This window comes from Sorex araneus, chromosome 5, assembly GCF_027595985.1.
Source record: "Sorex araneus isolate mSorAra2 chromosome 5, mSorAra2.pri, whole genome shotgun sequence".
Classification (NCBI taxonomy): Eukaryota; Metazoa; Chordata; class Mammalia; order Eulipotyphla; family Soricidae; genus Sorex; species Sorex araneus.
This window is the reverse complement of record NC_073306.1, coordinates 21,145,233-21,159,012: the sequence shown is the minus strand read 5'-3', so window position 1 is coordinate 21,159,012 and position 13,780 is coordinate 21,145,233. Positions and strand designations below refer to the sequence as shown.

General features: G+C 42.9%; 1 protein-coding gene across 3 annotated transcripts in view; it reads right to left on the bottom strand.

The window, feature by feature from the left end:
* USP24 (ubiquitin specific peptidase 24) overlaps positions 1-13,780 on the bottom strand; it is a 132,965-nt gene that overhangs the window by 58,719 nt on the left and 60,466 nt on the right. For all 3 annotated transcript variants that reach the window (XM_055140935.1, XM_055140933.1, XM_055140934.1), the window contains exons 17-24: positions 10,583-10,690; positions 9,730-9,879; positions 9,026-9,157; positions 8,140-8,251; positions 5,853-5,929; positions 2,843-2,983; positions 2,634-2,687; positions 1,226-1,341 (exon numbers count right to left, since the gene is read on the bottom strand). In XM_055140935.1, the coding sequence (XP_054996910.1) occupies positions 1,226-1,341; positions 2,634-2,687; positions 2,843-2,983; positions 5,853-5,929; positions 8,140-8,251; positions 9,026-9,157; positions 9,730-9,879; positions 10,583-10,690 (890 nt within the window). The remainder of the gene's footprint in view (positions 1-1,225; positions 1,342-2,633; positions 2,688-2,842; positions 2,984-5,852; positions 5,930-8,139; positions 8,252-9,025; positions 9,158-9,729; positions 9,880-10,582; positions 10,691-13,780) is intronic.

The following is a 13,780-nucleotide window of genomic DNA, read 5'->3' as shown; positions in this document are numbered from 1 at the left end:
CAGCACTTACCCACTCTCCTATCTCTCTAGCTCCAGAACTTTACAAATTTTACTTTTCTTAAAAAAATAGTTCAGTGGGCTGGAGAGATAGCACAGCGGGTAGGGCGTTTGCCTTGCACGCGGCCGACCCGGGTTCGAATCCCAGCATCCATATGGTCCCCTGAGCACGGCCAGGGGTAATTCCAGGAGTAACCCCTGTGCACCGCCAGGTGTGACCCAAAAAGAAAAAAAAAAAAGTTCAGTTATACATCTTTTTAACAGTTCTGTTAAATAATGTTTAACAGAGTTCTAAATTCTTTCAGTCTAGGGGAAGGAAACAAAATTTGAAATTCAGATGAAAAATCTTTAGAAAATATTTAAGTGCTTTAACCACTGCATATTGAATGACCTACATTAATTATACGCTCTGTAATGAACTAGTTTACATACAGTATTGTAAAAACAAAGTAATTCCTCCCCTAGAAACTGGTATCATTATGGTCACTGAAATTTTCTTTTAAAGTTAATAAAAAGTGTACAGATCAGACAGAGATTTCTGAACAGCGAGCAGGACGCTTGCCTTACAGCCAACCTGACTTCGACCCCTGCATCCCAGGTCCCCCGCCAGGAGTGATCCCTGAGTGCAGAGCCAGGAGTAACCCCTGAGTACTGCCAGGTGTGGACCGCCCCAAACCACACCAAAAAAGAGAGAGTACAATAACGTGACTCAAACTAAAGAGATGTCTCTGTCAGGAGGAGGAGTGGGGCAGAGGATTACTTGGAGGATAACGCCTGTGTAGATCTCCAACAGATAAGGATTTGTGGCTGCATGACAGGGCACACGTGCTTTGCCAGGAGAGAAAGTAAGATGAGGGGAGTGAGGAAACCAATCATCATGCGATCTGCATGGTACGAGAAAGAAGAGGCCTGTGAAGGCCCAGGGCTCCTCCTGGCAATCTGGCCAGCAGTTTGGTGTGAGGCCCAAGGATGTGGCTCTGCGGGGCGGGGGACCTCCGGGGTCTCCTCGGCTGCCCCTGGCGGTGCCTGAGGGACCCTAAGTGGTGGTGGGGACTGACCCAGGCAGCCTGCATGCAGGAAAAGCATCTTAATCCCTGGACCAGCACCACCAATTATTAAAACAACTTGTAACTGTAGGTTAGGTAACATAATGACAAGCTGCCAATCATTTTTAACCTCGCTCTTAAGTGCTGTGTGAGCATGTGGGGGGACAAGCGTGACCACTCACCTGTACGGAGACTGCACGGAAGTCGCTACGGTGGGCATGGCCGTTGCCGTGAGCATCTTGGTTGCTCTGGTCACGGCATGTGTTAACGTGGGGCCACCAAGTGCTGAACTGGCTGCCTACAAAAAAATCAATTAGGGTCAGGGGTTCTCAGTCGTGTCCAGCGGCATCTGGGTGACATGTGTAGAAGGCTGTCCTAGGCACTGTCCTCAGTTTTGCCCATCACACACCTACAATGAGGTGGTTGTGGAACCTCTACCTGTGGCAACCAAGAGAAGTCTCCAGATAGGCTCAAATGCTCCCTAGGAGGCAAAACCGCCAACCACCGAGAACAACATTTCCACATATGTTAATTCCTTTCCCCCTTTTAATCAAAGAACTGTGATTTATAAAGTTATCGATAGCTGAGTTTTAGGCATGTGTTTCAACATCAACCCCACCACCAGCGTCAGCTTCCCTCTGCCAGTGTTCCCATACTCCCTCCCATCCCCACCCCACCTGTCACCTCGACAGGCACAGTACAAAGTCCCAGTGGCTGCAGCTTAGCTCTCCTGCTTTCAGTGCTGCTGAGTCTGTCTTGGATAGACGGCTCCAGCACTCGCCCACATCACCAGTACGGCTGAAGCCCCGATGCCTGATTCACCCATTACTTCCTGTTCTCTCCTTCCCCTCCTTGAGTTCTTCCCTTTCCTCCACATATGCTAATTCCTTTCAGTGATTCTGATGACAGAGCTGGAGACTCCTATACAGATCCTGGCACACACTCATCACCAGAAGGCCCAACACAAGTGATATTTGGGGGCTGGAGGCATTTTACGCTTTTGGAAGACTTGTTACTATATACTAAAGTTAAGCACAAATTAATCCAAACAAGCCTTAAGCATCACGCTGGAGCTCAGGCCTGGGAACGCCCGTGAGACATCCAGACCAGAACTGCCTCTGCTGGAGAAAGACCACCAGCACGACCACGAGCGTGTTCCCGTCTGTGGCCCAACGAAGCACTTATGACACCAACTAGACGGAACATGAGAGAGGATGGGAAAGGTCGAGTGTGTGTATGAAGGCGCTAGTGCTCACCCGTTCCCCCTTCCCGCCCCACCCCCCACCCCAAGTGGAGAAAAAGACCCCATGAGAAATGTGGGTCGTGTAGATGACCCAGTTACGACTGGACTATTCAGACCCCGAGGGGCTTCGGCCAGCAGGGAAGAGCAGGGCGCAAGGGGCGGGGTTTCACAAAGGAAGTGGGCTCGAGGGCGCCCCCTGCAGGCGTCTGCTCCCTCTGCTATAGTCTGTACAAGTTTTTCAGCAAGTCCCATCACTAACAGCAACGTTAGACCCGACCTCGGATTGTATCGTTGTCAAAGGGAGAAGACTATTCCAAAATAGGTTAAAATGTGCTACTCATACTCACTTCTAGTCTTGTGTAGCAATCAGCAATGAATTTCTTATGTAATGATACAGAATCCTACAAGAGGGAATTAAAAATCAGTCTGGCATTCAGCTGGGCTCATAGTAAGAACAAACATCAAAATACAGAATTTTGGAACATGTGAACTTCACAATAAATGAAAATACATGACTTCCCACTTTACTGTGTATCTCTTTTCTTAATACACCCACCTTTTTCAATCTAGGATTCAGATTAATGTAACTATAGTTTATGATTAACTGAATAGCTTCATTAGCAATTTCTTCATCAGGGGACTCCATGGCTATTTTCCAAATGAAATCCATTCCTATCAATTCCAGCTTCTCAACGTACTGTTCAAAAGAAAAGAAATTAGTTGGCCTTAAAAATCAAAATGTTTTAAAGTAAACAGCACAGTTGAGTAAAATCATAGTGTTTGTCATTCTCCATCTGGCTTATGTAATGCAATATTGTATCAATTAAATAGAAACTAAAAAAAAAATCAGAAAGGTAAAATGCCACAATGTGAAGTAGTGTTTTCTGAACCACATACATTTTTTGTTTTGGAAGTTATATGCAGACCGACCGGAGTGACAGTACTGTGGGTAGGGCGTTTGCCTTGCAAGTGGGTTTGATTCCCATATGGTACCCCCCGCACTGCCAGGAGTAATTCCTGACTGCAGAGCCAGGAGTAACCCGAGCATTGCCGGTGTGTCCCAAAAAAGCAGAAAAAATAAGTAAATAATAAAAATTAAAACCAGAGAAAGAAAAAAAAGTTATATACTGTTGGATATTAACCCTAAGTGTTTTAGGCTTCATCCGTGAATCGCCCCCTTTTCCTCCTCCCAGAGAAGCTTACTCTTGCTAGCATCCCTAATTTAGTTAAAGTTTATCTTTAACCCTTCCTTTGTGTTTTACCTCTCATCATCTCAGTTCCCAAGTCAGTCTTGATTACTTAGACGCCCAACTTTCTGGTAATTCTGGATTTTGTATTTGTAGTGCTTTATATTTTGAGTGCTGTGTATTTGTACCTGCTTTTCTATTTCCCCTATAGACTTTATGTTTTACTACAGGGCAACGTTCTTTGGTTAAACACAGAAAGACCGTTAATGCTATGCTTCTAATATTTGGGAATTGACTGACTCTGAAATATATCTACTCCCGGGTATCTGTCAAAATTACTTGACCCAGGCTTTGGACAGTGTAGTTCCTAACACCCCAAAAAGGAAGATTCCCGTTGTGGAACTGGAATGGACCTGGGGCGAGTGGTGAAGCTACCTCAGGATCGAAATGGGACAGTTCAGAAAGCATAAATGCATGGTTTTGATGCAAAAGCTGTTATGACTTAAGAGACAGGACCCCCATGGGGAAGGACAAGCTGAACTGGCCTGAGGATTTGGTCTGGGATTTATAGTAAAAGCCTTGCTTGCTCTCAGAGAATTAAGAGTCCAGAGAACTAAGTTTGGGATCTTTATCTCTTACTGTGTTTACCCAAATAGCTGGAAGTATTGGTAAGAAGTTGACTCAATTGTTTGATTGGCTGATTAATTGTTTGACTTAACTGTTTGGTATGGGCTGGAGCGATAGCAGAGTGGTTAGGCCTTTCACACGGCCGACCCGAGTTCGATTCCTCCGCCCCTCTCAGAGAGCCCGGCAAGCTACCGAGAGTATCGACCCCGCGCGGCAGAGCCTGGCAAGCTACCTGTGTGTAGCTTGACATGCCTTGCATGCAAGGCAAGCATCTCGTGATGCTGAGACCTGAGGGGCCAGATCTGGGCTCCTGCGTGCACAGCAGGCACTCCAGCCCTCAGAGCCATCTCCTCCGTCCTCAATAAAACTATCTGACTTAAAAAAATTAAATCATAAAGTCTACCAAGATCAAATGAACAATCCCACAGTTAAAGGCCATTATGCCCTAAGGCAGTTCAACATTAATTAGGGCCGCAAAAACCAAGCTATAAAAATTAAGAAACTATTGTACAAATAAGGCACTTTAACCAACAACCAGGCAATGGGGCCCTGGATGGTGGGAACAGGAACCAGGACACACAGAGAGGGTTTGGACTCGTGCCCAGCCTCTGATGCGGAAGCTACTGAGACGGGCACTAAGCTCCAGAGCTTTTCTTGAGAGAAAGTGGACCCAAGCCAGAAGCAGTTCCTGATGCTCCGAACTCAACCCAGTCTCCCCAAAGACCTATTAGAAATGGCAGGACTCAGGGATGAATGAGCCCAGAAATGTTCTCACTACCCAGTTCACCAGGTCTTGAATGAAGCCTTTCTTGAAGAAAGAGAAAGTGCTACATTTTATCTTTATTAAAAAATTTATAATAATAATAATTATTATTATTTATTATATTGTTATTTTGGTTTTCAGGTCACCCCTGACATGCTCAGGGCTTACTCCTGGCTCTGTATTCAGGGACCTGGCAGTGCTCAGGGGACCATATGTGGTGCCTGGGACCAAACTGGGGCCCACACGGCAGCTGCCTTAAGCTCTGTATTAACTTTCTGGCCCGCCTTTCTTTTCGTTCATAAACTTGGTTGTGTTCAGGGGAACACATGGGGTGCTGAGGATCAAGCACCTAACCTTGCGTGTACCTGTACAAGTACTCAGGCACCGCCCCTTCATCTTTCGCTTTAAAAGGTATCTGAGTAAACATATACACCACCGGCAGACATCCTGCAGAACCTCATTCTCCTGTCTCACAGTCAGCTATCAGTCCCCTTCCCCAAGGCCTCCGACTGTGACTCTGGAATGAAGGCTGCCACTTTTCTAGGCACACGGGAACTGCTGAGTCTGGAAGCTGGAGGCTCAGATGCACGCTCTGAACTGACATTCGCGTCCGAGTGAAGCACTGGAGGCCAGACCGCCTGGAGGGCTCTGTGCAGCCCCGGCCCCTGCGGAGATGCTCCTCGCACAGGCAGCACAGAGCTGTCAGGCAAGGAGAGGCTCATTCTGCTGTTCTGGTTTGTTCTTTTAAATTTATGCTGCCGAGGAAGGAACCCAGGGCTTCACACACGTAAGACAAGTGCTCTGCTGAGTAAAACCGCCTGCCCCAAGTAGGTGCCCATTCTCCCCCCACCCCCCAGGTGCCCATTCTTTAAAAAAAAAAAAAGAAAAAAGAAAAAAGTTTTTTTTCAATCACAATGCATTTTCTGCTGAATACAAAGTTTTACTACATTATCCAAAATTTCCCTGAGATTTTAGAATAATGTACTTACCAACTGAGCTCCTTGTCTTTTCAATCGATGATCACAGAGGTTCACATTTTCAAAAAATGTCTTGAATAAGTTAAAACCTGAAATTTAAGATGACAAACTCATACATTCTAAGTAACAAATAATCAACAAAAAGACTTGCAGTATTTCAAGAGCTAAGACTATTAATCCTCAACATAAAACAAAGATTAATTCAAGGTCTTGGTGCTTGAGCCCAAAGCACAACTACCACAAAAGAAAACTGCTAATTGGACTTTATCAAAACGACAAACTTCTAAGCTGTGGAGCAATCCTCCTGGTACTTAACTCTATTGTTCTTGGGTGTTAGTCTCCCATTCTGTTACTTTATATTCCAGAAATGCATCTCAGATAGAGAAGGGACCACCAAGTAACGGGTGCTAAGAGAACCCGCTTGGGATGGGAGATGCGGGCTGAAAATAGACTATAGATCGAACATAATGGCCGCTTAATACCTCTGCTGCAAACCAGAGGTATTAAACCCCAAAGAAGAGACAGAACAAAAGGGAATGCCCTGCCACAGAGGCGGGGTGGGGTGGAGGGGATGGGGTAGGGGTGGTGGGAGGGATGCTGGGACCATTGGTGGTGGAAAATGGACACTGGTGGAGGGATAGGTAGTTGATCATTCTATGACTAAAGCGCAAGCACAAAAGTTTGTAAGTCTGTAACAGTACCCCACGGTGATTCACTAATAAATTAAAAAAAAAAAAAGCCAAAACCCAAAAACCCAACAAACTTGTGCTTCAAAGGACTCTCAAGACAGTGAAAAGCCAATGACAGAAAAAAACACCTGCAAACTGTATGCTTGATAAGGACCCAGTACAAAAAATAATAGAGAATTCTGACAATTCAACAATTAAAAAACAAATAAAAGACATGAATAGACATTTCTACAGAGAACATATATGATACAGCAATTCCACTCTTGGATTGGAATTCAATCCCTGAGGATTGAAACCTTTGTCAAAACCAAAAAACGTTCCCAGGAGTGTTTACAGAGCATAGCTGACAGTCAGAAGGTGTTTGTCAGCTCAGACAATGAGACCAAGCCCTACAGTGGGACGCCTAGCCACAAAACGGAAGGAAGCCTTGGTAAGTGCTGTGCCTCGGGTGAACCGTAAGATACTATGCCTTAGCATAATGCAAACTGCCAGGCATGAAAGGCCACACCCTGATTCTATCGACGTGGAATAAAAGAAACCAGTAGCAGAACCTCTGCTTATTTATGGCTCATTTAATTCAATTTGTATGAAATCTGGATTAGGCTAATCCATGAAGACAGAAAACATAAGAAATTGGGAAAAGAGGGCAATGAGGAATTCTGGGGTGCTGAAAATGTTCCGGGTCGAGAGAATGATTCTGAGTATACCAAAAACCACTTTTAAGAAGTGAGTTTTCCACAGATGGGATTTACGACAAAAACTGCAGCAAAAGGACACGAGGGTGCTCTTGGGAAGGTGGGAGGCACCGGCCCCTCCCACCGCCGAGATGTGATCCCGGGGGCCGTGTGCATGTGCGGCCTCTCCGCAGCTGCACAAGCGTGAATCCAGACCCAGCAAAACCTCTTTCGGCGTGGGCAACTCCTCGCAGAATGTCTCCAGCCTGAGAACTAAGCCTCGGCCCCGTGCCCGCCCAGGAGGGGAAAGGTATTTCTCTCTCTCGCCTCTTTCTCTCCGGGGATAAAGGGCGCGGTGGCCGCCATATTAAGACGACCACAGATTGGGTTTTCAAGCCTGCAATTATCTAATATCTGGAAGAAATCTCCCTGGACTTCTTGTTAAAGTACAGAAATTCAAAACCGTGCGGCCGCGCGACCTTATTTGTCTTCACAGTAGGTCTGAATCTAGTGGGGTACTCCTAACAACAATAGTGAGGTTTGTGTTGAAATATTGAATGTAACCAAAGTAAACAGAATGTAAAATGAAACTTATCAGTTACAAGGTAGGGGGTGGGGGGGCGGGATGGGAGGTGTACTGTGTGGGTTTTTTTTTTTTTTTTTGGTGGTGGTATATGGGCACGGTGAAGGGATGGTTGTTTCAGCATTGTATAACTGAGACCTAAGCCTGAAAGCATTGTAATCTTCCACACGGTGATTTAATAAAATAAAATTAAAAAAAAAAAGTGAGTTTTATTCCTGAGCACCACCAAGGGATAATTTCTGAGTGCAGAGCCAGGAGTAAGCCTTGAGCATCGCCAGTTGTGGTCCCAACCCCATCCCCACCCCACCTTCCAAAAAAAAGAACCAAAACAGACATTTAAATTTTGTTCCTACCATTCATAGTGATTTCATATGACTCCAATTTAAGAATTTTCTCCTTGAAAAGCTGCTGCTGCACATCACTCTCGAGATCATGTTGCCCTTTGGTAAACCATTCAAAACACATCTGTGGGGAAAGGCAAACATTAACCTATAACCAACTCCACTTCAATCAAATGCAGAAATTACTGTTGATTCTTCAAAAATTGCATTGCCGAAGAAACTCCCCAAACTGAAATGCGTGGAGCTCTGGAATTAAACAAAGCAGTGTCCATCAATCTTCCCGCAGATGCGGAAAATACATCCTCACATTCTTCACTACATTTTCCATCTGGACTGTCCTGCTGACATTTGTAATAAGCCCGACTGGTGGTAGCAGAGCCGGGCTGGGATGTAGTTCGTGCCTCTTGCCTCTGATGAGGGCATTTCAAGTGGTCTCTGGACTGAGATCAGAGCAAGGCTTCTCTGTAACTGAACCTCAAAGCAGAGATCCTGCTTCTGGTTTAATCTATTTCCAGCTGCTTAAATTGTGTCGAGGCATTCATTCTTCTTTACTGAAATTCAAAGTTTTCTGCTGACAACTCAAAATTTGTTCTACAGCAGGAAAAACAAACTGAAAGATATACCTAGAATTCTCTAGCTGCACTGACTTTGCAGAATGTGGTATTTTACTCAGAATGGCACAAAATTACCAAATAGCTCACATATTGGTCCTTTTTACACAGTCACCCCCACACACATTTTTTCCCCCTGTCCTTCAATTGTTAGTCCATATTAGCATTAACAAATTTTAGTAAATTAAGTGTTTAAGAGTCAAATAATATGTAAAATGTCAACTAATATGTACATACACAAAGAAACTGAGTGCCATTTCTCTGTATCTACAATACCATATCCTTACCTCTCTATCTAATTCACAGACATCCTGACCAGTCACAAGACATTCCCAGATTTCCTTGGCACGATTCCAGCCAAGATAGAGAGTAGCTTCTTGCAAGAAAAATGCCAGAAATTTTAGATGGGCCTCTAAATACTGCAAAAAGAAGTAAAGCTCATTAGTTAACTCCAGAAATTAATTATTTAAAAACAGAGTTTTAATAAAACCTTAAAATTAACAAAATGGTTTTCCCAAATTCTTTTAGGGTAAAACTACTGTGAGGAATCTGTTTACAAGCGGATGTACAATGTAGCAAAAACAACTTTAGAATTACAAATTTGGCTGACTTTAGATTCAAATAAAATATTTCAGCAATCTTGAAGTAAAATATAATAGACTCATAACTGGTGAGTTAAAGAGAATTTTCTAGTTTTAAGAAACATTACAATAAATCAAGTTTTAGAGGAAAAAGCCCGTAGAACTGACAATTAGTTTGGTTCAGAGACATTTACTTTGTCACGGTGGCTAACTTACTCGAAAAACGACAGTTTTCTAAAGTTTCATTTTGAAATGACTCTAATCAACACATCAAACTGTTTCATCTTTTCAGAGACATCTCATGCTACCTCGTCAGGGCCACACACAGCAAGCATTAGATTCACAGGTCACAGCGCCACAAGGCCACCCAGTGGCTGTGAATGAATGGACAGAAGCACAATGCCAGATACCTCCCGGTACGTGTACCGGCCATCCACCAGCGTCGAACCAGTGAGGCCTCCAGGCCCAGCCACGGCAGCCGCAAGCCGGTGACAGGCGATCAAGCTGCCAGTCACCAGTTTCACTATTTCAAAGTTTTTCTTCAAGTCTTGAATAATGCTCTTGGCAAGAACAGTAAGAAGAAAAACGGTGTGAGAATCTGCAGGGTGTTGGTCAGTTTAATACAAGCTTCTCTGTTAGCCTTTTGTCAGTCCTGCAAACAGATCTTTACTAAGGAGTTTCTATAGAGAAGTAAATAAAACCAACCCAAGATAGCCATTTACCAGGGAATCAACCTCTCTGTCAAAACTCTGCCTTCTACAAGATACACGGACAATTTTATTGAAAAAAAGTCTTTCAAAAGATTTTATCCTTGTGTATATTGAAAATAATATATGCTACTGCCAGAGCACTCAGGGGTCACTCCTGCTGGGTCTCGGGGGACCATATGTGGTATGGATCAAACCTGGGCCAGGTGCATGCAAGGAGATGCCTTATCACTGTTCTAACTCTGTCCCAAGGAAACACGTATTTCCCCCCGCCAAGTTTCTAAAATATCATTTGTGCTTTTAAAATGGGTAACTTAAGGAAATAAGAAAACAGGCCAGGGATATATCAGGAGGAAAGTTCCATAGACATGAAAGCAGAAAGATATTTAAGCTTAGGATGATTTGAAAAATAGAAATAAATCGCATTAACACCTATGAGATGTAACAGTGACTATAAAACTGAGTGATTTTATTCCTATTACACTGTTATTACATTCCCACTACATTATAAAAGGTTTTGCAGTAATTGCATAATGACCAGACATGACACTCTTACCTTGTCTTGCTTTTGATAGGTCTGTTTTATGAATGAGCGAGTGATTTCATGGAGCTGACGCAAAGCTGGTACCACCCATACAAACTGGGGATTGTTAAGTTGAGATGACTAGAGTTAAAAAGAAGATGGGCTAATTAAATTTAGAAATAAATGACAAAATTAGCTATAAAAAGTTTCCAACTCAATCAGGTTCTATTGTTACACATCTTATTCCTGCTCTCTTCACATTGCTCATTTATAGCTGATCTGCATGCATTCTTAATTGTCTTCCACGTCTTATTCTGCATGCAATTTCCTAAAGCCAAGAACTGCAAACAGGAGTGGATGTGAAGTGACAGTCAATGAACAGGGGGCACATCAGCAAAAAACAGACAAGGAATTAGCAACTTCAGAGGAGAGATTTAAGTAGCGCCTATTGCTCGGCCTCACTGACGTCATCAAACTAACGGAGGGCAAAAGCTTCACTTGCAAAGTACTGAACTAGCTATTAAGATACAGTTTTATTCTTTTTTTTCCTTTTTGCGATGCCAGGGACCAAAGATCGGCCTCATGCATGCAAGACCTGCACTCTGACCCTGTACCCCGCCCCTGTCTAAAATTTCCCCTTATAGTTATAGTATTAAGGTAGCAATGAAATGTCCAAGATACCGACAGTAGTCTGAATACACTAAAGAAAATATTCTGGATGTGCTTCTAATTGCTAGTTATTTTTTTTCCCCCTTTGTGTTTTGGGCTGTACCCAGAAGTGCTCTGGGCTTAATCTTGGCTCTGAGCTCAGGGAACAGCCCGAGAGGGGCTCAGGGGACCCTATGGTGTGCTGGGGATCAAAGCTAGGTGGAACCAAGCACTCTACCTGCTGTACTCCAGCACCTAATTAAAATAATTTTATAAGATAATTTCATTTTAGTAAATATTATAGCATATTACCTTATGTTTCATATTTTAAAACTTTCAAGTATTTTATTTCTGACATGACATTCCAGATAATATACATATCTGAAAAGTCCAGCGTTCATGTGATAGTCTTTAAAAAGAGAACTGTTTTTTTTAATAAGTAGCATCTTCTGCACTGCAGTCTTTCATTGTCAAATCTGGAAGAATATCAGATTAACTACTATTAATCAACTGTTAAGTCTCTTAAAGACTGAGCACAGGGTAAAGGCCCTACCATTTATTTATAAATGGTAAACGATTATTATTATTTTGGGTTTTGGGCTATCTCCAGTAATATTTTTGTTGTCAGTCTTGGCGGTGTGCTGGGGACCGTGTGGTGCCAGGAACCTGACCTTGGGCTTCCCACATGCAAGGCCAGTGCACTCCCATTTTCCTGGCTGAACTCTCTCCTTAAGGGCCTTCTTCCTTCCTCTAACTCTTCTGTAAGATGGAGACCCATATGAGGTGGAAATATCTGTGTGTCTGTCTCTTGAAATATGCCCACTGGTAATTCCGGGCCCATGTGGTGCTGTGGGTGGATGCTGGGGTTCCCGCATGCAAAATCTGTGAGCCAGATTTTGCTACAAGCAGGTTTTGCGACCTGACTATCTATCTGGCTATCTACCTCCCTAGTTCAGGAAAAGACATATATTTTTTGCAGAATAATAATAATCTTTTTTAAAAGCACTACTAACTATACAAACGTAAGAATTATGGCCAAAATAATACAATTTTCCCTAGAGATGAGTCAATCAACCAGCAAATACCATTATTTCCTGGATTCTAAGATACAGATTTTATAAAGTTTAAGATTTCTGAAATTGACACTTCTTACGATAGCATTCAAAGAAACTTACCAGCCACTAGGCATAGGAGTAAGTTAGGACACAGATGTCCTTACCTGAGTATGCATAAACTTAGTTTTCTATAAAAGGTAGGTCTTAAAAAGTCTACCTGTTATTTTTATTGCTACTGGTTTAGAGACTACCCAGGAAGAATGGCTGTTTCGTGTAACTTCAGATGACTGACTTGTCACTTCAAAGCTGTCAAGAATTCACAGTGGGACGTGGCTCTGACTAGCCTGCTCTGCCCTTCACGGTGCGCACTGATTAAAGCAAGGAAACTCACTGCTCTCAGACAAAGTTGGTGTGTGAGCTGCAAACCCTAGGAAGGGCAATGCCACTCAGCAATGTGTTTCTCTGCTCCAAAGCTGCACATTAATACAAGAGAAGTGGTTTGACACAACTTGAAAAAAAGCACTCCTGAGTTTTATTATTATTTTTTTTTTTAAAAAGGGAAAGAACACAAACTCCATTTGTACAATCTTAGAGATTTCGGAGAGGTCAACAGCACCACTATACACAATGAAAAGCAGGGTGCCCCAGCAAAGCTGTCCAGGCTGGTGTGAAGGAGGCTCAGAATCCACTGGGACTGTGAATCTCAACAAATGGAGGGTGCAAGTCCAATGCATACTTCTAGTCTTTCTTCATCGTAAACTTAGCAAATTTGTTTTGCAGGCTGCAATCACTAGCATCTTTAGAATCAGAGAAATAAGGTATTTATTAAAGGCCAAATACCTGTAAAAATAGAGTATTTCTGCTAAAAAAAAAGGTGCAAAATCATATTGAACAAAAATTCTAAGGCTTAAGTACAAACTGCTATCTTTCAAAAGAATTACAAACATTAGGATACAAAAATGGACTCTTAGCAAATAATCAGAGAAATTTTTAAAAGTAGCATTATGAACAATGAAATCAATTAAGGGTTAAATTTTTTATGTAGCACTGAAGATCATTTTTTTTTGGGGGGGATGTAATTCTCTACCCAATAAAAGTATGGAACGGTGGAATTTTAAAAGTTTTCCTGATATAGTCTTTCTAAACTTTAACAGGAAAGATGTTATTTCTTCCATCATGTCTACATTAAATCGCTGAATCAGAAGAAAAAATTACATTAGTCTCCTCTACTTACAAAAGGGGCAAGACTGGTGAATAAGTAAAATGAACGCAACTGGTAACGGAGCCGAGGATTCAGAAGTAGGAGTTAATGTTAGGCCCAGGTTAGACTCAACTTTGGATGAAGCCTTAGAGGTCACCTGGTTTCCCTGCTCTAACCTGCACTCTCCGTAGTCGTGCTGGTGAAACCACAGGCAGTGTGCTCTATTTTGGAGGGTTTTCACAGAAAGCTCATCTCATCCATGCTCAGATGGAAACATGCTTTCCCAGAACTTCCCAGGAGATTTTTGCAAAAAAGTAAGCTCAATTT